Source organism: Malurus melanocephalus, unplaced genomic scaffold (assembly GCF_030028575.1).
Source record: "Malurus melanocephalus ecotype Western Australia unplaced genomic scaffold, MMel_1.1 scaffold_13, whole genome shotgun sequence".
Lineage (NCBI taxonomy): Eukaryota > Metazoa > Chordata > Aves > Passeriformes > Maluridae > Malurus > Malurus melanocephalus.
In genome coordinates this window covers 868,080-893,928 of record NW_026623245.1, presented here as the reverse complement: position 1 = coordinate 893,928, position 25,849 = coordinate 868,080, and the positions used below count along the sequence as shown (strand labels likewise).

At 47.5% G+C, this 25,849-nt stretch overlaps 1 protein-coding gene across 1 annotated transcript; it reads right to left on the bottom strand.

The window, feature by feature from the left end:
* ANAPC1 (anaphase promoting complex subunit 1) lies at positions 1-24,914 on the bottom strand. The gene is made up of 47 exons (XM_057381762.1): positions 24,569-24,914; positions 23,634-23,795; positions 23,428-23,479; positions 22,744-22,853; positions 22,487-22,569; positions 21,558-21,631; positions 21,166-21,311; positions 20,312-20,532; positions 19,517-19,726; positions 19,131-19,226; positions 18,816-18,906; positions 18,661-18,726; positions 18,371-18,508; positions 17,894-18,034; positions 17,597-17,657; positions 17,131-17,318; positions 16,631-16,705; positions 16,223-16,488; positions 15,921-16,012; positions 15,475-15,623; positions 14,398-14,476; positions 14,276-14,312; positions 14,118-14,188; positions 13,825-14,003; positions 11,723-11,949; positions 10,448-10,566; positions 9,747-10,018; positions 8,969-9,203; positions 8,165-8,256; positions 7,890-8,024; positions 7,689-7,771; positions 7,505-7,583; positions 7,141-7,215; positions 6,889-6,965; positions 6,610-6,700; positions 6,461-6,514; positions 5,996-6,189; positions 5,686-5,772; positions 5,157-5,274; positions 4,395-4,472; positions 4,075-4,142; positions 2,987-3,125; positions 2,294-2,380; positions 1,778-1,873; positions 1,416-1,614; positions 795-929; positions 1-274 (listed from the first exon to the last, which is right to left on the bottom strand). Exons 1-47 carry the CDS (start codon positions 24,779-24,781, stop codon positions 159-161), a joined length of 5,856 nt encoding a protein of 1,951 aa, XP_057237745.1. The 5' UTR covers positions 24,782-24,914; the 3' UTR covers positions 1-158.
* Between the last annotated feature and the right edge of the window lie 935 nt (positions 24,915-25,849).

Genomic DNA, 25,849 nt, shown 5'->3' with positions numbered 1-25,849 from the left:
ACAAAAGTAAATTTATTATGACMTCACTTTTATAGCTCTTTTTTTAATTCCTTGTAACAATTTATAAATAACTCTTGGTCRTGGTCACCACAGCTGGGGGTGAGTCTGGTGTTTGGGAAGGTACAAAAAAGAAGGATATTTTGGGAAGTTTGGTGGGCCTAGAGCACCATGGCCTGGGGGTTCCCGAGGAGCAGCGGAGCCAGGCGCAGRAGCGCCCGCACCGGCACGTGCAGCCTCCTCAGCTTCAGCAGCAGCTCTGAGAAGTTCCTGCTCCCTAAAAAACAGCCAAGGCAAAGGAAAAGGGGGTAAAAATGAGGGAAAATTCAACCAAAACTAGAGGGAGAAGCTCCAGGGGACTCCGGAGGCGTCATCCCATGGATCCACTAGTTGTGCGCTGGTTGCAAAGTGAAGTTCTGTAAGAGATCCCAAACCTTTTTTATAAGAGATCCCAAATCCAGAATGTCAAATCCCAGGAAGAAGAGGAATACAGAGGAAAAGAACAGAAGAGAGGTGTATAACAGGCAAACTGAAGTCATCCATGCCCAGATACAGGAATTTGGCACAAGATTCCTGGGATGAGTGCTGAGAAGGCTTTGGCCCCAGATCCCTCAYGGATGTGGTGACATTCCTGCCCCAGCCCTAAGCAAGGAATGAAGCTCCAAAACGGAGGTCTAGCTGCCTCTCTTTTCCCTGATAAACCTCAGGACTGGTGTATTCCCAGGCTGCTGGAGGGCAAGAAAAAGCTGCCTAGTGAAAGGATGCAGGGTTTGCACAAATCCCAGCTCCAGACTCACCTTCCAAGCCTCCAGCTGCCAGCTGCCCCGGCGTGGGCACAGAGTGGTAAATCAGGAAGCACGCCAGCATGCTCAGCTGGGATTCATCCAGAGGCTGCCCGCTCAGGTAGGAATGCAGGGAGACATCCCCTCCAGCTGCAAGGCACAAGGAACACGCTTGGTGATGTTTTGGAAGCAGGATTTGTGAACATGAATCCCACTGGAGGTTCCATTCCCCACAGAAGGTGGGTTGAGGGGCTGTTTCCCAAGCTCCTTCTGCCATGGACACCCTGCTGTGGTCACTGCTCACTTTTGCTCCCAGAAAATTCTCCCTGTGGAAGATTAGGAAGGAATTTTCTCTGAAAATGCCAACTTCCCTGTGAAAAACTTCCCATCACTCCAGGCAAACACAATTCTCCAGGGAATGTTCCACAACAAACTGAAAACGCCTTCCCTCATTGGTTTTCTGTAATTTTGAGGTAAAAATCAACCTGCATCAGCAAGATGAGAACCCAGTGTGCAACAGGGGATGGAATGGGATGGGCCTTAAGATCCCTTCCAACTCAAACCATTCCGGGATTCCACATTCCGAAATTGGTTTTAAATTTGGATTCAAAGGATTGGATTCAAATTCCTCCCTACCTTGAAGCCACTGATCCAAGGTGTTATCTATGGTGCACTTCATCACCGGCAGGAATTCTGAGTTCATGAAGAGCCCTCGGGTTGGATTCCTGCTCATCCTCTCCTGGTGGCTCCGGGAGCTGAAGAATTCCAGCACCAGCTTGATCTGCCACAGCTCGAAGGTCTCGGACATTTCCCGCCTTTCCAGCCTCCTCACGGCCTGGCAGGGGGAGAGAGGGAATCGCAGCAGGAATGAAACATGAAAGAAATAAAGTCCTCAACCCCTGCCCTCCCTCCTCTGGAAAAGCACATGGAATGGCCACTCTTTGCTCCCCAAAAAGTGAGAAAAACTGTTGTTTCCAACAGGAATGGGAGTTTCCTACCTGATCAATGGCAATGTATGTGGGCAGCATCTCCGGGTTCTCCTGGGTCACACACTCGTAAAGGATGGAGGAGAAAAGGTCCAGGATTTCCTGTTTCTGAGGAATGAACATGTGCCASGCACAATTTATTCCAGGCTCCTGCCTCTGTTAAAGTTAATCCATGCAGTGGCATCACAAGGAATTTGGGATAGCTAATGATACCACATATCCTTGGGAGCATYAAACAGAGTTTTAYRCCATCCCTTAAATACTTTTCAAAGMAATTCCATATAAAACACCTTCTGTGACTTCCCCTAAATGCCCCAGCACTTTCTGGATTTTTTTTAACATTCCTCAAAGAATGGGACCAAAAATTCCAGTATCAAATCAACAGATATTGGAAGCTCATGCTTTTCCATCTCGCATTACACAAGATCCTGCAGAATATTCCCTGTTCCTGCTGCTTGCAGGGCTGAATTCTGCTCTGGAGTTTAATGTGGGTTTTCCCTACCTTTTAYCCACACCAACACTTCCTACCTGGCCCATGTTCACAGTTGGTTTGCAAAAATAATCAGCGAAGGAAAAGAGAGCAGGATCGGAAGTGAAGGCTGAAATTGCTTCTGGCTGGAAAAAAAAGGGATTAAAAGGCACATTTTGGGTTTGTGCACAAAGATAACAACAACTGATTCTTAAAGTGTCCAAACACAAGGGAGRAGACTGGAGATCCACCTTTGGGTGGAGCCCACAACCAAAGGCTGGAATCCATGATCTAAAGGTTGGACTTGATGATCTCAAAGCTGGTTTTAAAGATCTAAACATCGGACCCATTCTAAAGGTTGGACTCAATGATCTAAAACCTCAATTCAATGCTCTAAAGGTTGGACTCAATCTAAAGGTTGCATTCCATGAGCTCAAGGTTGGACTCCATCACCTGAAAGTTGGATTCAATGATCTAAAAGTTGGATTCAATGATCTCAAGAGTGTCTGTTGTTTGGACCTAAAATCCAGGATCTAAAATTTGGATTCAATAATGTAAAGGTTGGACTCCATGACCCTGGAGGGCTTTTCCACCCTCAGTGATTCCATGATCAAGCACTCCATGGGGAGGATGCTCCCAGTCACTTGTGTCTGCCCACAGCAGATGCACCTTCGTGTGGCTGTCCTGTGAAAACCACCATCATTGCCTCCCTCAGCAGCATTCCTGGCAGGAAACCATCCCAGGAGCACTACCTTGAATGCCCGCGCTTCGGAGTTGCGGTGGGTGACAGTCTGTGCCAGGAGGCTGCGCCAGCCCATGGGATCCTCCTTGTAGGAGAGCTGCCCAGCTCGGAGCTTCACGTACAGGATGCCACCCTTGGAAAGGATCGACCTGGAATGGCACAACAGGACTGCTTTACGGAATGGGTTCAGAGAGAGGAAATTTAGGCTGGATATTAGGAAGAAATTCTTCCMTGTGAGGGAGGTGAGGCCCTGGCACAGGTTGCCCAGAGAAGCTGTGGCTGCCCCATTCCTGGAAGTGTCTAAGACTGGGTTGGATGGGGCTTGGAGCAACCTGGGATAGTGGAAGGTATCTCTGCCTGTGGCAGGCGTGGAACTGGATGATCCTTAAAATCCCTTCCAACCCAACTTACGTTGTACTAATGGACTGCGCCTAATTTAATCCTTCCAGCTGACAAGGCAGTGACGGATCAATGATTGGACTTCATGATCCTGGAGGTTTTTTCTGACCTAAACGATTCTGGGATTGATTAATGGCAATTAAATGACCTAAAAGCACCACATTATTGAGCACAGACACTGCTGGTTCCTCCCACCCCTCACTGGGGAGTGCAAAGATGAGAATGATCCCCCCACCAGATCCTGTGTTCCGGTAAAATCTCTGGTTCCCACAGCTKCCCCCCAGGTTTCGAGCACGTCACGAGAGCGAGCGGTGCTTTGTGACATGGGGTGACACGAGAAAAGAGCATTTTCACAGGGCAACAGCAGCCTCCAGCCGTCTGGGAAACGTGACCTCACCAGCACTCAGAACCAAACCAAAACCATGAGCTGTAGCTGCTCTCTGGTGGCTCCGTCCCACTGTCAGCCTCTGTGGCTTTTACTATCAGGTTTTCCCCTGCTCTGTTTTTTTGCATGAATTATTCACCTCAATGGGTGAAACCCAACTCGGCAGTTTCTTTCTTCCCCCCTAAAGTGCTGTCAGACTGCACAACAGTGACTTGATGAAACCCAAGTTTCATCTGTGGGAGGGTTTAAAAAAAAACATGAAATACTATTACTACAAGGTCATGATTTGGTTTGAGTAGTAAAAAAACACTTACTGGAGATGAGCTGTTCCCTTGCTCAAATCTATTAATAATTCCCAGTACCGTGGGCCCTTCACTCTGATCTGTCAATAGAAACATGTTATTACTAAATATAACCAGAATCATTGAATTCAGAGGCTTCTACAGATTTTTCTGGGCTGTTTTCTAGAGTTGCCCAGCCAGAAAATTCAGGAGGAGGTTTGTGACTCTCCTACAGGGAGATTTCTTGACAATRTTGTCCAGAGTCAGGCTAAGGAATCAAAAATCAGCAAGTCTCAGCTCTTGAGATTTGTGACAAAAATCCCAGTGATTTTTCATTCAGAGACTTCCTTTACCTGCTTCAGCAAGTGGAGCTCTGGAAGAAGTGTGGGTGCCATCAGCTCCTCGGTGGCCTCTCCATACCACTGCGTGCCCTGCAAAATGCCATGGGAGTCACAGCTTAGGAAAGCTCCTTCCATGAGAAAAGGAAGGAAAAGTGAACTTCCTAAGCTGTATTTCCCATGGATGGATGGATCAAAACCCAACACTGGGCAAGGGTTGGGAAGCAAACTATAATGGGAACATGGAGAACTCTTTGCCAGAACCACAGGGGATCTGTGCTGCACCTCTYCCCCCCCAAAATTCCAAGAACTCTTTCCTGAGCATCCCACTTCTCACGTAAGGCTGTACAAAATAAATCCCACAGAAAGGACTCTTCCCAAAGAACACAGGGTGGAAGCATCAAGGAGAAACACCAGGTTGCCAATTTCAGAATTAGGAGAAGGCTTGGAAAACCACATATGGTTCCAGCCACCACTGTGCCTTTGGAAATCCTTCTGAAGAGGGAGGAAAACCTGGGTGAGCCAGGAGACCTTGGCCTGTTTGGAGACCATGTGATGACTCTCCCTGTCCTCCCATCTGCTCTGCTGGTGCCAGCAAAGCACACCTGGGGTGTCAGTGGGCTGAGCCCAACCCTTCCACTGTTTGCACAGAATTCACCTGGTCTCACCCACAGCTTGGAAACAAACCYAAGACTGGAAGCCACCCTGACAAAAATCAGGATAAATCCAAATGTTTGTTCATCCCACAGGCTCCTGAGGGCCTGCCAGCCACATTACCTTGTAGGTGACCTCTATGAGGGCGTAGCAGGGAGTGTTGGAATCCACATCCACAGGAGTGAGGAGCCTTGGCTCAGCTGCCAACACGTACAGGTGACGCAGAGCTTGCAGGTGGTACCTGGGTGGGGGGGAATCAGGAGCTCAGCAAGGGCAGGGAATGATCCCAGACACCCAGATCCAGCTCCATACCCAAATCCAGCTGCTGGTTAAATGTGTAGCCATRGCATTGGTTAATTAACAGAACAGGGCTTAATGGAGCAGAACCAAAGAGATTCCGGGTTGTAAACAGACAGAGCTTCCATGACAATCTCTCCAGCTGAGCAAACTGGAGCAGCCACATTGCAGGARCACAGCAAAGCTGGTGCTTCCTCACCGACCAAAGGTCCCTACTACTGTCACTTATTTCTTCTACTTCCCACTTTTTCCTTTAACGGAAAACCTCTGTAAATTTATTTTTGGTAAAAATCCATCATTTTTGTTTCTTGAATTGATTTAGCTGAAGGAAATGGGATCCYCAGCAAAGCCTTACCGATTGTCCGTGCTATGAACAGGGAAATGAGGGTACAGAGCACAAAGGAGAGCAGCAATGGAGGAGTTGGAAGTGCTCAGGGAGTATCTGTAGGAAAAAGCCAATGTTACTTTTAGTTTTCCTTCTAAAAAACACAGGAGGCTAAAATATTTTGGTGGGATGAGGAAAGGAATTTGCAACGTGTAGAAAGACAACAAGACTTTAATTTCCAACAGGAAATGCCTTTATGCATCCATATGGTGTTAAAAAAAAGGAAAACGGAGGAAATGGAAATCAAGGATGAGATCTGMCTTTRRAAWAGGYCAATTACCTTCCTCCTCCCAGGAAGAGGAGCCCCAGAGCCATGTGGTGAGCCAGGTGGAAGCCATAGTTCATCTCTCCCCCCGTCTTCTTGTGCATGAACCGGCAAAGCTGGAGCACTTTGAGGTTGCCAGAGCCGGCCATGACCATGGCCAGGGCCAGGAGCAGGACACTCAGGCATGTCTCCAGGTTATAGTGACCTGTCTTCAAGCACAACAGAGAGGTTTCACTACAATTCCACGGCCAACAGTGCATTCTGGGCAGGATGATCCATCACTTTCTACCCCGGAGCTTGAATTCCCCAGWAAGAGGCAGAGCTAGCAAAATCCTTCAAATGATTCCCAGACCTGCCACATCCTATAAATCATATCTAATCTAGGAAATTAAAAGATTTGGGTTTTTTTCTTCCATTGAGGTTTTTCTGAGGGTCACATAAAGCCATCTTTTTGCTGGAAGGAAACTTGGAAAAACTTACTATCGATGCCGTTGGAGCCGACAAACACTTCAGGAAATCCGTGGCATATTTGTACTGGAAAGTAAAGAAATGCCCAGTGGATATRGATCCATAGGGTAAGTGACAGCTCCCTGGGTATTGAAGGGAATAAAATAACCCCTCCCTCTTACCAGGCACTGAAATGCTGCCAGGTTTTCCGACCCAGCAAAGCGAAATCCCAGGGATAAACACGCTCCAGCGATGATGTAGACGTGAGCTTGCCTAAGGAACAACAWMAACAGGAAATGAGTCAAYGCGCCTCTTTTCCTCATCTGAATACACAACACAAACTCTTTCATCCTTAAAAAAATAGGGAAAGACTCATCCTTTATAGGCTATCCCATAAWGCAAAACTCTCCTTTATGGGACAGCAGAATTCCCTAAGAAGAGATTTTTTGAAKATTACTCACGCCAGCGTTTCCAGGCTCAGGTCTTCAGAGGAAGGCAGCTCTGTTGCATGAAGAGAGATAATGTTCTCTCTTATGATCTATAAAAAGCAGGAAAGGAAAATGAATCCAGGGAAAACGGATTATTAATTGAAACTCTGTCYAGGTAATGATCATTTCCTTGTGCTCCTCATGTGCCTATGGAAATACCCACATGGAGAACAATCCAGGGAGATGTMAAATTGGGAAGCAAACACACCACACACAAACACCTACTTGAGGCACGTTGCTGTTGACCCACTTGGAATTGGGCAGGATGTCATCCCACAAAATCAGGCATCGGGCCAAGGTCTRGAACAAGGGAGAAAACCAAAACATGAGGGAGAAAATTTACCTATGGAAATGGGAAAAGCTGTAAAAATACACCTAAAAATTTAATGTAACATTCCCAATAAAATATGTCTTCCAACTATTGCTCCATAAATTCTGTCTCTGTGACAAGAAGGTGCCACAAGGAGAAATTGTTGGAAGGGGGGAGTTTGGCTGGGAAGCAAAAGGATTCTGGATGAGGGGCATGTTAGGCTGGAATTCCAAAACCTCAGTTAAACAGACTGAGGAATGAAACCAAGGAAAATCTTACCCTCAGCAGAAGGAATTCTGGCTTGACAAAGTCCAGCAAATACATGGTGTCTGGTGCTTTGAGCCAGTCAGCGATGGATCTGCAGGGCATGGCAAGGAAAAAGGATTTTCCAGGTCACATTCCAGTAATTCCAAATCTCAGCATTGCCAACACCAGGGCAGTTCAACCCTGCAGGAATTCCAACCTGTTGTTGGTCTTCAGGTAGATCATGGCAAGTGCAAGGGTGGCACCTGGACATGTCACATCCACRTTGATGGTGTCTCCTTCCTGGGAAAACACAGAGAACACTTCCCACAGGTTCACTTGGAAGGGAATGACACCCCCAAAGTCATGGAGACACCTCCCAGACTCTCAGCTTAAATGAGCCAAAACTGGGACCACATACCTTGATTTGGTAACTGGGAGATTTGTGCTTCTCCCTGTGCATTCCCATCTGGAATCTCCTGTGTCCCCCCACCATATACTGGTAGAGCTGCTCGGGAACGTTGAGGTCTGACATCCCAATCAGGTTACTGCCATGCTATGGAATGGAAAGAAGCAAAAGCATGGAAGTGCCTTCCTCTAGGAGAAAAACCCACAGACAGCTGGAAGCCAAGGATGGAACAGCACTTGGAATCCCATCMCAATGGAAAAAGAATCTTTGAATTGCAACTGACTTACCCCAAGGCACACCATTCCCAAGGCCAGCCCCGATGCCAGGGAATARGACTCTCTGTCAGTGCAATATTCCATTTCTGGGCCAGGAGGACGCCCTGAAGAAATCAAACCAACAAAATTCCAGCTTATTGCCTAATATCTAACAAAATGTGAGAAAAAATCTGTCCCTCTTCAGGGAAGTCCTCAGTGGAAYGATAAGGAACTGGCAGTTCATCCATCCCCTCCCAAATGGCAACTCCCTCCTAAATGTTGCAGCTGGAGTTCAAGCCCACAGTGAAAATGCCAAGTTTAATTGAGGATACTTTAAGACCCTRAACCAATCCAAATGCTGCTGCTAAAAAAGGATTGCACGTATTCAATTTCCAGAAACACAACAATTCCATCCTTAAAATTGATCCCTTTCCCTGTTWAATAAACCACACAGTCTCTAAGTAAAATTCCACATAAACATGAATAAAAGCTGCTGCAAATTAAATCAGAATGAGGGCAAAAGTGAGATCATAAATCTGCTGCTCACAAGCATCTCTTAAAGCTTAGTGGTTAACAAGTCTTAGAATTCCAAACAATGGAATTTAGGACACCAAATTTCCTGGTGGAAGAAGCAGGAAAGCAATGATGCTGCCACATTCMTTTTCCTAAATCCAGTGACTTTCCTTTTGATGCTGCACAAGCTCCTGGGAGGGACCAAGAAGCTTGAAAAATGAGAAAATGTTGTGGTAGGAGGTGCCTGTGTCACAACTCCCAACTCCCTGGTGCACACGGCGACTACCCCAGCCCTCATCCCGCTTTTCCAGTGTCAGCACCCACCTATTTCAGCCAGCAGCACCTCAGCAGTGTGCCTGTGGGCAGTGCCCTGGTAGACCAGGCCTATCCCAACCACAGCAGCCACCTGGACATTGTGGGGCACGTCCAGCTCTGTGGAGGTGGGGGGCAGGAGMGCAGGGATGTGGATGCTCAGGAGGCGGGTGATGGCCATGTCCATGGTGCCCAGCTTGGCTGCAGAGACGCCGAGCAGGAGCCCAATACTCGTCATCTCATGGCCCTGGGGAAAGGGWCAAGGAGCAGTGAGACAACTCCAGGAGTTGGAGAACACCTATCCTGGTGTTCCAGTCACCTATCCCAACGAGCTGTGAGTAGGCTGGAAAGATCTGGTGGTAAAATTGCTGGAATCGGTGAACAGAAATGAAGTTTCTTCATTTTGCAGAATCYGGAATATTTAGGGTTGGAAGGGACTTCTGGASATCATCCAGTCCATCCCCCCTGCTCRCCCAGTGCAAGTGACACAGGAATGCACCCAGGTRGGTTTAGGATATCTCCAGTGACTCCGCAACCTCTCTGGGCAGCTGTTCCAATGCTCTGCCACTTCCATGGAAAGAAGTCCTTCCCCATGCTAAGGATCCTTCCAACCCAACCCAACCCAACCCATGCACCACAACCACAATGACACAGCTCAGACATTCTTCCACACCAGGAAACTTCTAATCCCACAGTTCAAGGAAATCTGTTGATTTTTTTCCTTCCTTGTTTCACCTAACGAATCCAATCCCACAGGGATCTGGCTCTTGGATGTGCCAGGCAGCCTCACCTTAGTCAGGTAGTCATGGATGTTGAGCGTGGCCAGCTTGGTGAGGTGCCCATTGAGGCCCAGGGCCATGAGGAAGCCTGCGTATTCATTGGCCAGCTCAGCAATTTTGGGCTTGTTGTAGACRATCCAGGCGGAGTCGATCTGGGAAGCGGGAGCGATCTTCAGGCCAGCAGCCACTCCGTTGTGGAAGCTGGCCCAGCAGGCCATGTTGGGGGGGACATCGATGTTCCCACTGTTGAGATCCACGGTGGTGTTCCTTGGAGGAGCGCGGCCTGCCATGGGAGAGGTGATATCAGCAGCTGGGAAAAGCCAGGCTCTTCATCCAGTGCCAAGTGAGGGAACAGCTCTGATCCAAGAGTCTCCAGAAATGTCAGGACAGCCCTTTGCAGGATCTCCATCCTGCATGACCCTAGCACTGACCAGTTTAGGCCATTATTTCACTTCTCTCTCTGCACTTGATACGCGATCTCAGCATTTGATAACACTGGCCATGACCATCCCAGAAGGATCTTCCACCATTCCAGGTGGATTGAAAACCCAAAGAAGCTGCTTCCTGACAAAACCCATACTTGAGCCATTAAATTCTTGGCAGAGAAGTTGCTACAAAAATTACGGCAAGTTCAGGAAGAAATAGGATAACAACTGGAAGAAAGCCCATCCTGCTGTGGCATGGACTGGGAAGGAGCCCTTGGCCAACATACCAGTGAGGTTCAGCTTAGGGATGGGCAGCTGCTCCGTTGGCACGGGATGGTAGGAGAACAGGGTGAACATTCCTCGTCCAACTGGGAGCGCCATGGTTCGCTGGCACAGCTGCAGCAACCTGGTGGGAAGGTGAATCCAAAACCATATGGAAAATTTTCCCGAGTATAAAATGACCTACAGACAACAGGCACCGGACAGGACCATTTTTCCCTGATTGTGACTCTTTCTTTACTTCTCCTTTTGAACCAAATCTTTGGTCCTTACAAGGTTCACCTCCAAGATACCTTTTAGCTGTTGGAACTCGGCACTATTTTTCCTTAAAGCTGGTTCASTAAGTCCGTACCCCGGACACTTCCCGGCCGTGTCGGAAGCGAGGTGAGAGGAGAAAGTCAGCCAAAGGTGGTTGRCCTCTGGGATTCTGCTATGAGTGGTGATAACACCAAGCAATAACCCACATACAGAGTTGATAAGGTGCTTCCAAGAATGCTGACCACAACTCTCTACAATTTAGTCTGGAARCACTTTCTAGACTTGTTAGATTACTCAGCTCCTGGGTCAGACTCAGAGCATTTTAACAGTTTTCTCAAGTTTGCTTTTTAATTTGGGTTTTAAAGAAGTGACTTTTAACACCCAAAAAAAAGTGAATAAAGAAGCAAGATGGGGATAAAGAAAGCCTCAGGTTTCAAAGGAATGGAATGGGACAATGAATGTGCTTTCGGTGGAATTCACGAGGTCTCCTGACCCAAGACCAGCGTATCACAAAGGCTTCTCCAGCTTTAGGCAGGGGATGGATAATTTGGTCTCTACAAAGTAGGTCTGCCTATATTTCACATTTTTTGGGCAGAAAAAGGTGCTACAAAATCCCTTCAGCCCAACTGACCTCAATGTGCTGTTTGGGATTCACACTTAGTATCCTTCCCAAGAGTCTCCAACTCCAACACAGCAGAGGTTGGATGTCCAAGGAGCTCCAAAGACTTGGATTATARTATTTTTTTAAATAAGATTTTGAGCCACGAAAAATATTCCCCAATCTTTCAGCTGAACGAAATACTGGAAAATAGAAATAGCTGGAAATGAAGAGAGTTCCAAGGCCATGTTGGACGGGGCTTGGAGCAACCTGGGCTAGTGGAAGGTGTCCATGGCCATGGCACGAGATGGGCTTGAAGGTCCTTCCAACCCAACCCAACCCAACCCAACCCAACCCAACCCAACCCAACCCAACCCAACCCAACCCAACCCAACTCAAGCCACTCCATGATTCCAGGATTCCTTACCTGTTTTCCTTCTCCTCGATGTACTCATGGTCACTGGCTTCTGGCATCTGCACCACATTGACACGGACAGGCCGGGCGCTCTGGAGGAGCCTCCGCACCTCCTGCACCCTCAGGTCCTCGCTCCAGATCAGGGACATCACCTCCTCGTTCATGTCGTTCATGCCATCCTCATCCTCCTCCGACTCGGTTGCTGACGGAATATCCGAGGACAGCACTGAGCCCACAGACTGCAAGGGAAAGGGGAGAAGACAATTCCAGGGGGTAAAACTGTCAGGAAGGTACCATATGGTGAACTCACCCAGTACAACCACAATGTGTCTGTCCATAGCAGGGACAGACATACCAATGCAGTGTCACAATATCCCCACGCTCCTTACAGGAATTTAAAGGTCTGGAGGATTTTCAAACCTGGAAATCAATAACTTTGGTACATCCAGATGGGATAAAGARCTATASACAAGAGGAGATGACACCTCRAAGGCATTGAGRAGGTGATATGTGMYGTAAAGGGGTTTCCCTTCCCTGCCYACAYCATCAGCCCAGCTCATGMTCAGCCCAACSAGRSCCRCWGTTCTGCAGAWCCTGCTTCAAAACCTTATTTATTTTTCGAAGTGTCGATATTTTCACRAATCTGTTTRGATTCCCTTAGAAAGCCAAATTATYCRTTAAAACAAATGGCCTACACAGCAGAAAATCCCAAATRTTCCTTGCTGTCAGCCAASCTGGGGTTCGCCACAGTACCAGAATGGTTTTGGAACTTCCACATGTGACCAGAAAAGCATCAAAGCTTATGAGCACTCTTGGAAAACCCTCTTTCCATGCAAGATTTAAGGAATGCTCTTCCAAAATTCTGCTCTCCTGTTTGTCCACCTCACACAAGTGATGCAGAGGACCCAAAGGAACAGATCTTCCCATGGTTGTCTGGGAACACATGAAGGTGAGTAAACGAAAAGCTGATGAATGAAACCCACTTTCTTCTGGTAAACCCGCGCTCAATCTCAACACGCAACTGCACCACCCAGAGCAGCAGCGTCCGTTCTGAAACAGGAAACTCCACCCTGCCCTCCTGAGAAATGACAAACAATTTGGGGTTTGAAGCTCACTTTGGCCTTTTAAGGTCACATCAATTCCAGGCATTGTTATAGAGTCAGTGATAAAATCAAATTTACCATAATTTTTGACGATTCGTGAGGTTTCAGTTGGCCACAGCTTCCACCAGCAGCAAACTAAAAGGATTTTCATGCGGTGGCATGTGGGGCTTGACATGGAATTAATTAACCTTTCTGCTAAATTAACTACATTTTTGATGTATTTTTTTTTACTTTTTTGTAGTAATGATGTCTTTGTTATAAAAAGCTGGAATAATTTTAATATCCCTTCCAAAGCTGAGACAGCAAAGAAAAAGGATCGTGACCAAGATATACTTGAGATTCCAAATCCCAATTCCTGACTTTGGAAAAGGCTCGAGACTTCTACCCTGAAGGGCTTTTATGCCAGCCTTCAGGAGATTTTTGGTTTCCAATAACTCCTTTCAGTCTGATGCAATTCCTTGATATGCTCGTGATTCCCACTATCAGAAGAAAGTATTGGAAGAGATGATGAGTTTTTTAAAAWCATTTTACCTCAGGTAAAATGATAAAAATTTAGTTATTTACAAATAACTAAAGCCCTTTCTGAGAAAAAAAAAAAAAGAGAAATATGGCAAGTTTATTTTAAAATTCAGCTCTTCCAGAGGAAAGGAGAATGCCAGCCATGTCAACACAAGAAGCCACTGACAAATACCCACTTCCTTCTGCTTCTGCCATGGTTTGATGGCAGAGTCTCTGGAGAAAGTACCAGGGGATGGGAAGAGAGGAATCAAACAGCTCTGGAAGCAAAACATTTGTCTGAACTAAGTTTAAAATTTGATTTATCTTGAGTTTGCTCAGCTATCCATAATTATCCATCCCTGCTGGATGCTGGTTTTCACACCAAAACTCCAGTGTGTGTAAACCCTCAATTTTGGAATTGCTGCCCTCAGTTTTGGAATTAAGCCTGGAATTCCCAAGCGGGCACTCTGGCCAAACCCTGGGATTGGGAAATCTACTTATGGTCATACTCACAGATTTTCCCTTCTGCAGGCTCCCTTCCCAGGCCTGTTTGGACAGATCCTGGCGGCCGATGAGGAGGCAAACGGCTTCCGGCCAGTCCGAGGCCGGCTGCTCCCTGCACTGGTAGATGGCGTCTCGGATGGGAAGGGCCACGCCAAAKGGAAGAGATTCCAGATCCCTCAAGGTGAAACCTTCAAATGAATGAGGAAAAAAAACCCCGAACAAGTGTTATTAATCCTACATGAAGAGAGTTTTGTGTTATCCARGCACAAGGTTACTCGGGAATGCTGTTGTTCCACTCTTACCAACACTGGTCATCCAAAGGACCAGTTTTTCAGCCAGGCTGGAAACAGAAGTGCTGGGCTTGAAACTGCACCTGGAAAATGGAGAAGCCAATAAAAGCTCATGCAGAAATCAGCAGAAAGTCACAAACTCAATGAAACAACACTAAAAGCCCCCATACCGATTGTCATCCTGGTCCATCTGTTGCTTCCGTTGGCCTGGGAAAGACAAGGCTGTGTGAATTTCACGTTTTCCAAGCTCCAGGAAGAAGGAGACCCCAGGATGGAGTCAAAGAATCCTTACCTGATGTGATCTTGTACAAATAATGGGAGGCTTCATTCAGCACGGCGCTCTCATCCCCAAGGATATAGAGAGCCACACTCTGGGAAGGARAGGAACACCAAAAAAGGTCATTTTGGGGCTGATATTCCTTTGCTTCCCAGAAAAACAGGCAGGAAATATCGGGAACCTCAGCAGAGGGGAAGGTTTATTGTGAATAAAAGGAGACTGAAACAACTGAAGAACAACAAACTTCTAGGCTTTAAATTTTTGGGGAAAAAAAAAAATCACTCTGAAACAAATCAACCGAATTTTCCCTAATTGCTCCAGAGGAAAAAAGATAAAATATCTTCCCAATGGAAAAACACGTTCCCAGTCATCCCTCTGGTGCTTCTCACATTCAATTTCTCCTGCAGGACATACACATTGTTTATAGACACCCTTTTCCACTTGGTTTCCTCCACAGCTTGGATATTTTGTGACTGTTCCAAGTGAAAAGCTGTAGGATCCACCCCAACTGTCCAGCCACCAAAATCCTAATCACCCTATTTTGGCAATTCTGGGAAAAACCACATCCAAGTTAAATGATCTTGGGGGTTTTATGAAGATCTTTCAACTCTGAGCTCTGCAAGGGCAGATCGGGCAGAGGGAGGAGGAAAACAGATCCTGTTTTTCCTCCCTGTTTTTCTCCTCAGGCACCTCAGGCTCGACACATCTGCTCCCAGTTGGAAGGGTTTTTCCATCAATGAGTAAGGAAGTGATGCTGACCAAAAGATCCCATCAGCACTTACAGCTCAGTATTGGCTCAAGCTCAAGGAGAAAACTGGGGAATTCTCATTCCCAAAATACAGAGAACTCCAAGTGCAATTATAACTTCACACAAACCACAGAAAAACACAGRAGCAGTGAAACTGCTCAGCTCCAACACCTCCTTCCCATCTGGAAAACCCATCCAAACCCCTCAGTCAGTGTAAATGAATAGGATGGGGGCTCACAGGGATTTCCCTCTGCTAAAAATGGATTATTCTCCCTGTGGAGATGTTGGGTGCATTCCATGAAGGCAGGTGAAGCTTTGCASATTCCCTGTCCCCCAGCACTCACCAGTACCACCAGTTTGCTCCTTTCACAGATCCCTGGTAAGTAGGGATAAGGCTGCACTCCCTCTCCCTTCAGGCAGGAACTCAGCCACTGGAAGATACTTGGAGGCTCAGCAGAAAAAAAAGAGGGATGGAGCATGAAACCTGTTTGGACTTAACATGAACAGCAACAACCATGAGTTCAGGGAAAAGGCACAAGAATTCCTCACCATTCCCTAAGGAAATCCTCCAGTACTTCAAAAACAAAAATCCAGCATTTCCCCCAAAATGTTCCAGATCCCTCCTGTCATATGGGACTTTATGACAGGAAYGAAAACTTGAGGCATTTATCTAAGGAAGAAAAATTATCTCAAAGGAATAAGCAGGGAGTAATCTTCCGGAATGAGTGGAATGTTAAAAACAAAGGGAATRTCCAAATGTCATAGAATATCCAAAGCTTTAAACTCTCACCCTGGTCAATTATGCAGGTCTGCCTGGAGGTTTTGACAAGGGCTGGGTAGTCTCTGTAGTAATAATCTATATAAGCTTCCAGTTTTAAATCCCTGGAATGAGAGAGAGGGGAGTCACAGACTGGGAAAAAGCAATTCCACCCTCCTGGATGGCATCTGTGGGCAGTTGGTGCTACTTGGGAAGAATCTGGAGCCATGGAACAAACAGGAAAGGTTTTAAACATTCCTTCTCTTCAACTGCAGGGTGAGTTAGCTCCAGTTTGGGCTATCCCATAAAAAGAAATGGGTTTCCAGTGGGAATACCTGGCCAGCTGAACCAGGAGAACCACGAGGGAGCGGAGTCCTTCTCCCATCAGACTGTTCAGTTTGAGCTCCTCGTAGATGAGATGGAGAACAAAGAAAATGGCAGGAATGTGGGTGAAAAGGAGTGTGGAGGAATCCAGGCTGAGGCTCTGGGAAAAGTCATCCTTGGAAGCTGAAACTTCCAGAGGGTCCAAGCGCAAAGCTTTGGCAACGGGATGGGACTCAAAATTCCTGTGGTAGTCAGAGCTCAGGAGATATTCCCAGTCCTAAAGCAAGGAGACAGGGAAGAGAGGCAGAGGATCCATGAGGAACATCACCTTCCAGAGAAGTAATTCCAAAGCACTGTTACAGAGGAGTTTTTTTTCCCTAAAAACCAATCCAAATATAACCGARGGAACCATTTCTTACCTCATCTGACCCTGTTTCTGATGGTCTTGCCTTCTTTGGAGCAATGACTGGGGACAGYGATCCTTCAAAATCAAGCTACAAGGAATAAAAAGAAGAGAAAAAWTAAAAKAAATAAAAATAAAAGGAATAAGTAGAAACAACAAACGAAATAAAAGCAGCTCAGGAGTGAAATTCCCAAGGTTTCCTAAGCGAATCGCAACATCTGAACTCAAATCAAGTAGGACATGATGTGGCTTGAGGTACTTTTAGATTTATTGAAAAAAAAAACCAGAAACCCAAAATCCTCTTTAAGGAACAACAACCTGAGTTGGGACCTGTGTTTAAAGTCAGAATCAATTTAATAAGGATGAGATGAACCAAACTCAATGCATCAGTGTTCGGTGTGAGCTGGAGCCGAATCTCCATCATTTATTTTTTATAAGCACGTTATAAATGCATCCTGTGCTAAACGCAGAGTGAAACAGGCCTGGAAATCAGAATTGAAGAATGAATTCACTCACATTGCGTGTCCAACAGAGCCTCTCCGTGTTGTAGCCCATCATGTTCATGAGACAGGTGACAAATAAATTCCACTCCGAGTGGTAGCTGGGTCCTCCTGGRGCATTGTAGGCGTTGTACCACTTCACCAGCGTCTGCACGGCTGTTTCCTTGGGCAGGATGGCTTTGACTCCCTGCAGGCATCTTTTCACTGTGGGAAAAGAAGGAAATCACCCATCAGGTCTGGTTTCCTGGGATTTGCTCCATCAATGGTGAAAGTCATCACAGGTTGGACTTGCTTTTAACTCTCTAAGTAAAGCCACAAAACTAAAATGGCTCTTCCCTCAGGCTGAGCACAAATCCTCTGGTTTGGAACAAAAATAAGGAAAATGGTTTCTTTTTTTTTGCTCTGACATTGGGGATGTCTGAACTGGCATCTCAATACTTTCCCAAGCAAAGCAAGAGCCACCTAAAGCTTTGGGAACCTACCTAGTTCTGAGGTGGCGATTTCAGGAATACTGATCCGAACCATGGTGTTATTGCTGAGCTCCTGGAAAATCCAACAAAGGTGGAGATAAWTCAGGAAATGCATCAAATAAAGGCAGAGTCCTTTTCTATCAACTCAGAACTGCTTTATGGATAAAGGTATTCACAAATCATGGCTGTTGGCTGCACTAAGATGTGGGATTCAGGCATCAGCTCTGTGAAACACTGGAAACCTTGGAATTTTCTTGGAATAATCTTTGCTGGCAGAAGTGYTGCCCCAAATGACAGAGAAATACCTACTAAAGTTACTCTGTTGTGGACAGGATCCCTCAGAGCTTGAATGAAAGTCCCAAGCTGCTGGAAAGTGCAGTCCTCAACATAGGGGGAGTCATGGAGCTTGGAAGAATCCCTCAGCTCTGGAACTGGTGACAAAAGCACACTCTGGAAAGTGACAGAAAGAGCCCATTCTAGAGTTAGAGCTCAAATTGAATTGGAATTCAGAATTRAAGTGGATTTGCGCAAAGAACTAAAATTATTTGGTTTAAAGTACTAACAAGTATCTTGAAAACAACTAGAAATCTTTCCAATCCCTACCTTGGAAATTTTACAGAAAAAAAAAACCAAACAAACCAGGGCAGCACCACAGAAACTTTCTTTAAATACAGTTTATTCAGAAGATTTACAGAAAAAGAGGGAAAGATTCAACTCCAAAAGATACCTTGGRAGATAAAAAATTACCAATCATTACCACAAAAGGAATATTCCCTTATTTCTTACCTCTTCCAGSGGCCCCAGGTGCTTGTTCAAAGGCTTGGATGGAGTACTGACACTATCCAAGGGAGTGCTTGGCCGAGGCATTTGGTTCGACATACTCAGAGATGGAGCAGGAAGGCCGGGAATAAAAACCTTCCCCACCTTTTTTGGTGGAAAAGAGAAACAAAAAGTTAACTTTTTCTCTGAAAATAACCCCCRCAAGATTATTTAATTGTCCCATTAATGCCATGGATGCATCAGAACTCCCTTTCCAGCACTGCATGGAAATTAGTGATGGCAAAGCTGTTGCTTACCCGAACCACTCCAGAATAAAGTACCAGATTCCCACTGCCTTCCARAACCAGCAGCATGTCAATTCCCTGGAATAATCGAGCAGTATACTCAGCTCCTTGTATTTAATTAAGGAAGCACCAGTAGGGTGACAAGGACATTCCAAAGGTAACAATACCTCCACCGGAGCCGCATCCTTTGCTGGAATATTGGTAATAGATCCAAAGATCAGCTGTGACTTATCGTTGCTCTCTTGGAATTTTACACACCTAGGGATTAGGGAGAACAGGAAACATAAAAGGCTTGTCCTGGGTGTTGTTACAGAAAGCAAGCACAAAATTCCAACAGGGGAGTGAATTTTTCGTGGGGTTTGTGGTTCCTTCCTCCTTTTCCTTGCTTCCTTATTTTTAATTAAAATGTCTGGTGTACTTCCAGCTGGGAATTTCTGGAGTGCTCCTCCTTGCTGACCTGTCCCCAAGGTGGGAATGCTCACCTCAGCTGGAGCTGGGATTCCACCAAAAAGCACAGGAATTTCTGCCCACAAAGATCGGTGGAAATGAACACTTTGGATGCCTGGGAATTCTTCTCTCTGCAAAGAGACCCAAGGCCAGGTTAGAATCTGCTTTGCTTTGGAGACTTCATGAAGCCACTCAGAAAGCCTGGAATAGCACACCAGGGAAAACTGCTCCAAGTGCCCAATTCTTTGGAAAGGAGCCAGGCACTTAGGAAGCATCATTTCCAAAAAAAATCAGGGGATGCAAGTCCAGGAATCAACTCTAAGGTGGCTCCATTTGCAGAAAAAACAAATAAACTGGGATTTTACTTTATTTCCCACTTCCCCCAATGGAAACTCCTTCCATYCCAAGAAAACCACCTGACCTCATGTTTGGAACTGTTTCTGTCCACAGGTGGTCAATGCAGAGCTCGGGAACGATCGGCTCTGTCTCCGGCACAAGAAAGGAGTCATTGGAAGTGGAATTTGGGGAATGGATAACGCTGGGTCTCCTCGGGGACTGGGCACTGCTGGAAAAGTTGAACCTCTGCACTCCAGAGAAGGAATGGACTCCCAGGGCTGGGGAATGGGAGCGGCTGTGGGAAGAGATAGGATATGGATGAGAAGGGGATCTTCAAAATCAGGGAACAATCAGACATTGATACACCTGAAAAGTGGATTTTCTAAATCAGGGAGACTCCCAGGGAGCTCATCCACTTACTTTAAAACCCAATCAAGCCCTAAACAAGTAACAAACTCAGAGCTGATTTCTTTTAGTTTTCCAGCACAGGAAAACAATTCTTGCAATTATTTTCCAGGCATCTCTGTCTGAATCCAATACATGAGATTTCAAAAGGACTTCAGATGGCACATTCCATCAAAAATCCCTCCCAAGCCCTTCCCTATAACTGTGGCTTTCTCTAGAGAAGCCACCYCTAAACACTCCTGGGACTCAAACATCCTGCAGACATTCCTTGATCCATGAAACAGCAGCCTCCTTGGCTATGTCACAGKGATTATCCCCCGTGCCTTTTGCATCATGGCATAGGAAGAGCATTCCAAGAGAAATTTCAGGTGCTGCGACAGAAGAGKCACCTGAGACTGGATGGAAAGACAGAGAGCAAAATGTGTCCACGGTATCCCAAAGCTCCCATCCTCTGGGATTTGCTGTGGGTGCCCACCTCAAAGCAGCCATGTTGGAGATGGTGGGAGAGCGGGACTGCAGGTTGGGAGAGGAGCCGGATCTGCTCTGGCTGTGGATGGAYGAGTAGTTCTGGAAAGGGGAGCCCCCAGGGGAGTCTCCTTTGGAGAAGCTCCGGAGGTGAGCAGTCAGGGAGCTGTTTGTGGCCATGTGTTGGGGGGTGCCCCCCTGCTCCGGGAATTTCAGCACCAGGCTCTGTTCCTGAGGGGAAAACCAACAGCGTGTGGGCAAGGACAGCCAGGAAGAGGCTTTTCCAACATCTTTTTCCATCAGTGTTACAAATTCATGCTCAGCCGATGGAGTTATTCCCATCAACCCTGCTTGCCCACTCCCACATAAACCGCTCCAATGCGTTTCACAAAACCACCGGATTTGGTTGGAAAAGACCTTAAAGCCCACCCAGTTCCACCCCCGCCATGGGAACACTTYCCACTAACCCAGGTTGCTCCAAGCCCCRTCCAACCTGGCCTGGAACACTTCCATGGATGGGGTAACCACAGCTTCTCTGGGCAAYCTGTGCCAGGGCCTCTCCACCCTCACTATCAAAGTTTTCATGGCACTGACTTGCTTTCCACTTTTCTTAAACCTTTTAGTCTAATGTATGGAGTAACATGCTAATAACATAAACCATGACCCTCACTATCACATGTTCTCCATGCTCCAGGCAAATCCATGGAAAGAAACTATTTAAAAACTAAAAGAACCAGCTCCAACAAACATCTTACTAGTATAAATGAAACAAATCCCAAATCCCTGGTGTTCCTAACACACATGAGGGCACAGAAATGCACCCAGTTGTTTTGCAGGAATCTTTATTTCCCAGGGAATGGGTACCTCTGGCTTGACTCTCCGGAGGGCCCAGATGGTGTGTAAGCTCTGCACAGTGTCGTAGGTCATCACAATGGAAGGGTCGGCACTGAGGAACACGATCCTCAGTGTGTGGTCAGCCACGTACTGCACCCGCGAGGATCCAAACACTCCTGAAACACAGGGATTCATTCCAAGCAGGGTGAAAGGAGCAGCTCCACAAYAATATTACAAGCATTTCCCATACTCTCCTCCTTCCACAGTTTGGGCTTCTTTCCTGAGTAGTTTCCCTGCTCATGCAGCAGCTCTAACTGCATCCTTGGAAGTGATTTGTCCCGGATTTTCTGATACAGCGAACACTCAAGGRACACACTGGGATTTGCTGCCACCCTGAGGGACTCCAGTGACAGCCAACCTACCTCCAGACTTCCAGACCAGAGGYGTGATCTCATCCAAGGGGTGCAGCATGCTGAACATCGTTGGCAGAGGTTCCCTAGGGAAAAGCCAGACAAATCAGAGCCTGAAATGTGACAGCAGGGACACAGATTCTATCCCYGTGAGCTTCCTGGATTAACTGAGTAAACTCAGGATCTCTATTTCTAATCCCAGCTCTTCTGAGGACTACAGAATCTCATGAGAAATCCCAAAAGAGTGGATTAAAGGTGTTCAGTGCATTGTCCAGCTGCTTCCTCTGGGATCCACAGAGGGCTTCCACAGGGGCTGGGAGCCTCAGCCAACAGTGAATAGGATCCTTATCCAACAAGGAATGGGATCCTCACCCAGCAGGGGCTGGGATCCCCATCCAATAGGGAATGGGATCTCCAACCAAGAGGGAATGGGATCCTGCAGTTGACAGAAAATGTCTCGATGACAGTCCCTCAGTGAATTTCCCAGTCATCCATCACAGTCTGGAATCAATTCCCAGGACAAACCTTAATGGAATCAGGTTGGTGCTTCCCCAATCCTATTCCCCGGACCAGCACTCACAAATAATTTTTAACACTCAACTTTGCGTGTGCTCACTCAGAGTCACTGGGATGGGATAAAAAGACTGGAAGAATCATATCAATAAAATYCCAGAATGGTTTGGGTTGGAAGGGACCTTGATAGGACCCCATTCCGCCCCCAATCATGGGCAGGGACACCTTCCACTATGCCAGCTTGCTCCAAGCACCATCCAAGCTATCCTTGGACACTTCCATGGATGGACCAACAGCAGCTTCCTCCTCTTCCACTCAATTTCACCTTTTCCCATCACAAACACAGGATCCTTTCACCCTTGCCCTTCAGCTCTTCCACTCCTTATTAGATCATCCAATAGGAAACCACCCAAATCCCTCATCCATACCTGGGTGGACTTGGAGGCACCTCRTGGGAAGAACTGCTGCGCTCAAATAACAACCCATATTTGGTTGGCCAGACATTTGCAACCTATTAAAAAATATGGATTTATGGTGGGGGAAAAAAAATCAACCATGTGCTGTATTGGTTATGTTTGAGGGTTTTATAGGAGAATAAGATGTCCAAGCTTTTTAMAGAGAGCTGGGGAATGTAAATGTGGACAAAAGTGGTCCACTTGTGGACAAAAAGCAGGGCAGAAGTTACCTGAAAAGGCAGAGCAGCGATGTAATCCTTCCCCTCCATGCTGTGAATGTTGATGCAGGAATTCTGCAAAATGCAGATACATTTCTCCACTCTTTCCTCACTGCCTGAAACTGCAAAGGGGATGGAAGGGAAAAAAGCAATTACACAGTGAAGTTTCTCTCTTTTTTAGACATCACTTACACATAAAATGCAAATTTTAACCTATCRAGTCTTGGTGAATGAGCTCCTGGAGTGTGCCCAGAGAAGGAAATGGAGCTGGGAAGAGGCTGGAAAACAAGGAAAGGTTGAGGAAGCTCATCCTGGAGAAAAGGAGGCTCGGGGGGGGACTTCTGTCTCTCCACAACCTCTCCCTGACAGGAGGGTGCAGCCAAGCTGGAATCAGGCTCCACTTCCAGGGAAGAAAGGACAGGGTGAGAGAAAACAGTCTCAAATTGCACCAGGGCAGGTTCAGGCTGGGTATTGGGAAAAGTTCTTCCCCAAAAGTTCATCCAGCCCTGACATAGGCCCAGGGATACAAAAGCCATGTGGATGTAGCACTTGGGGACATGGTTTTGTGGTGGCCTTGGGAATGGCTGGACTCACTGATCTCAGGGCGCTTTTTCAACCTAAACAATTCCATGATTCCAAGTCAAAGAAGCAAAGCTCTGAGCATTTGCCCAGCAGCACAACAAGCAGGACACTCACCATCAGCTTTATCCCATTTTTCCTCGGGGATAATGAAGTCACACCACAAGGCCTGAAACCCAACACAGCATCATGAATCCTCTGGAACAAACTGATGCTCCCGCACAGCGTCCTCTTCCCATGTTCCCCCAACCAACCTCACCCCAAAACACCCTCTGGAAAGGGTCTGTGAATTCCCTCAGTGCCCCTTTCCCACATTTCAATACCTGCAGGACGGGGCTGTCAACGGTGAATGCCTTGTACACAGTGGATGCTTGGCTTCTGCTGCCCTTGCTCCAGATGACCATGTTGCTGGCCACATACAGCTCCTCGTCGTAGTCCACCTCCTCCCCAACATCGCTGATGCCCTTCCTCAGCTGCCATGTTTCCTGGAAAACAGGGGCTTGTCAAGAAGAAGCCACGAGACCCATGGGTGTGATAATTCTGGCCAGTTACAAGGTGCTGGCACAGAGAAGCTGTGGCTGCCCCATCCCTGGAAGTGTCCATGGCCAAGCTGGATGGGGCTTGGAACAACCTGGGATAGTGGAAGGTGTCTCTGCCCATGGCAGGGGCTGGAATGAAATGATCCGTAAGGTCCCTTCCAATCCAAAACACCCTGGTGCGATTCCACAGTAAAGGACAATCAGGAGCCATTTAGAGTGATTTTGATGGAAGCCAGGGAGGAAAGGGTACAGGAGACCCTTCATGGAGTCCTGAGATTGAGAGTGAATCCCCTTGTTCCCTAAACTCCTGGAGYTGGGATATGGATGGATTCAACCTTAGGCTCGATCTCCATCTAAGCTGGGGTGTTCCCCTGGAGAAGAGAAACCTCTCAGAGGCCTTCCAGTGCCTAAGGGCTCAAGAAGCGCTGGAGAGGGACTTGGACACGGGTCTGGAGTGACAGGACAAGGGGGATTGCCTTCCCACTGCCAGAGAGCAGGGTTGGATAGAATATTGGGATGAAATTCCTCCCTGGGAGGYGGTGAGGCGCGGGCACAGGCTGCCCCATCCCTCTAAGCCAGGGCCGGGCTGGATGAGGCTTGGAGCAGCCTGGTCTGGTGGAAAGTGTCCCAGCCCACGGCGGCGGGCGGGAACCGGATGGGCTTTCAGCTCCCTTCCCTCGCAACCCCCCTGGAATCCCCCGGCTCAGGAGCGCTCGTACCCGGTGCCGGTCGTGGATCGTGACCTCTCGCAGGGAGCCYACGAGCCCTGCGGCGCCGTCGGAGGAGCAGAGCTCCGGCGCGGGCTGGAGCCGCCGCAGCTGCAGGCTCAGGGCGCTCGGGTGCCGCCGGCTCTGCTCGCGGCCCCGCGGCGCGAACTCCTGCAGGTCGCCGGCCGCAATCATCGTCGCCCTCTCGTCACAATGGTCCGACATGGGGCCCCGATATCCACATTATTTCCGGGACGCTCCGGCGGCTCCCGCGGGCACCGGGACGCGCGGGGAGCAGCACCGGCGGCCCCTCACGCGGGCGCGGCCATCTTGGCGCTCCCGCCCTGCCCCGCGCGCGCCGGCACCGCCATGGCCGCGCCTCACGGGGAGCCCGCGCTGCTCCCGGGGGAGTCCTGCCCCTCCCGGCGTGTCCTGAGGGGAATCCTGCCCCTCCCGGCGTATCCTGAGGGGAAACTTCCCCCGAAATGCCGTTCCAGTGCCACAGTCCTGTGGTTGGCCACTGCTGTCCTTTAGTGGCGACTTCCCTCGTGGATCGGCCCGCACAACCTGGCGCTATCCTCGATTGACTTTAAACTGATGGAGAGTATGTTTAGATGGAAAAGTTTCGGTAGATGGAAGAAAGTCTTCCGACTGATGGTGGGGAGTCCTGGAAGAGTTGCCCAGTGAAGTTATGGCTGCCCCATCCCTGGAAGTGTTCCAGGCCAGGTTGGAGCAACCTGGGATAGTGGAAGGTGTCCGAGCCCATGGCAAGAAACTGGATGTAGTTTAAGGTCCCTTCCCAACCAAGTCATCCCGAGATTCCATAATAAAGGACAATCAGAATCTACTTAGAATGATCTTTGTAAAAAATGAGTTTCACTCTTTTGTTAAAATTTAGAAGTTTAATAAATGRCAATAGGGGACAGAAAGCAAAAGGATAYGGSATCTGAGGGGACRCYGGGTGCTTGGYGATTTGCTAAAAGCACACTTGCTATTGATAGAAACTTTWAAAAATACTTTTTATATTGTATCAGCTTAATGCTTATTCATAGGTATTTATGTATATTCAAACTTTGCTAGGAACTGTTTAGYATGGCACCTCCTCTKATCTGCCWTTTTAGAGCATGTGTAGTTCTGGTGTTTGTAGCTCTGAGGGTCGCATGTGTGACTCTGTTCTGTGGTTTTAGTAGATGGAAGAGGTTGATAAGTTGAAGTGTTTGTAGTAGGGGTCTTTGATGGATTATGACATTTCTTGGACTATCCCTGTAGATATGTTTGGGTCAGATGTTGGGG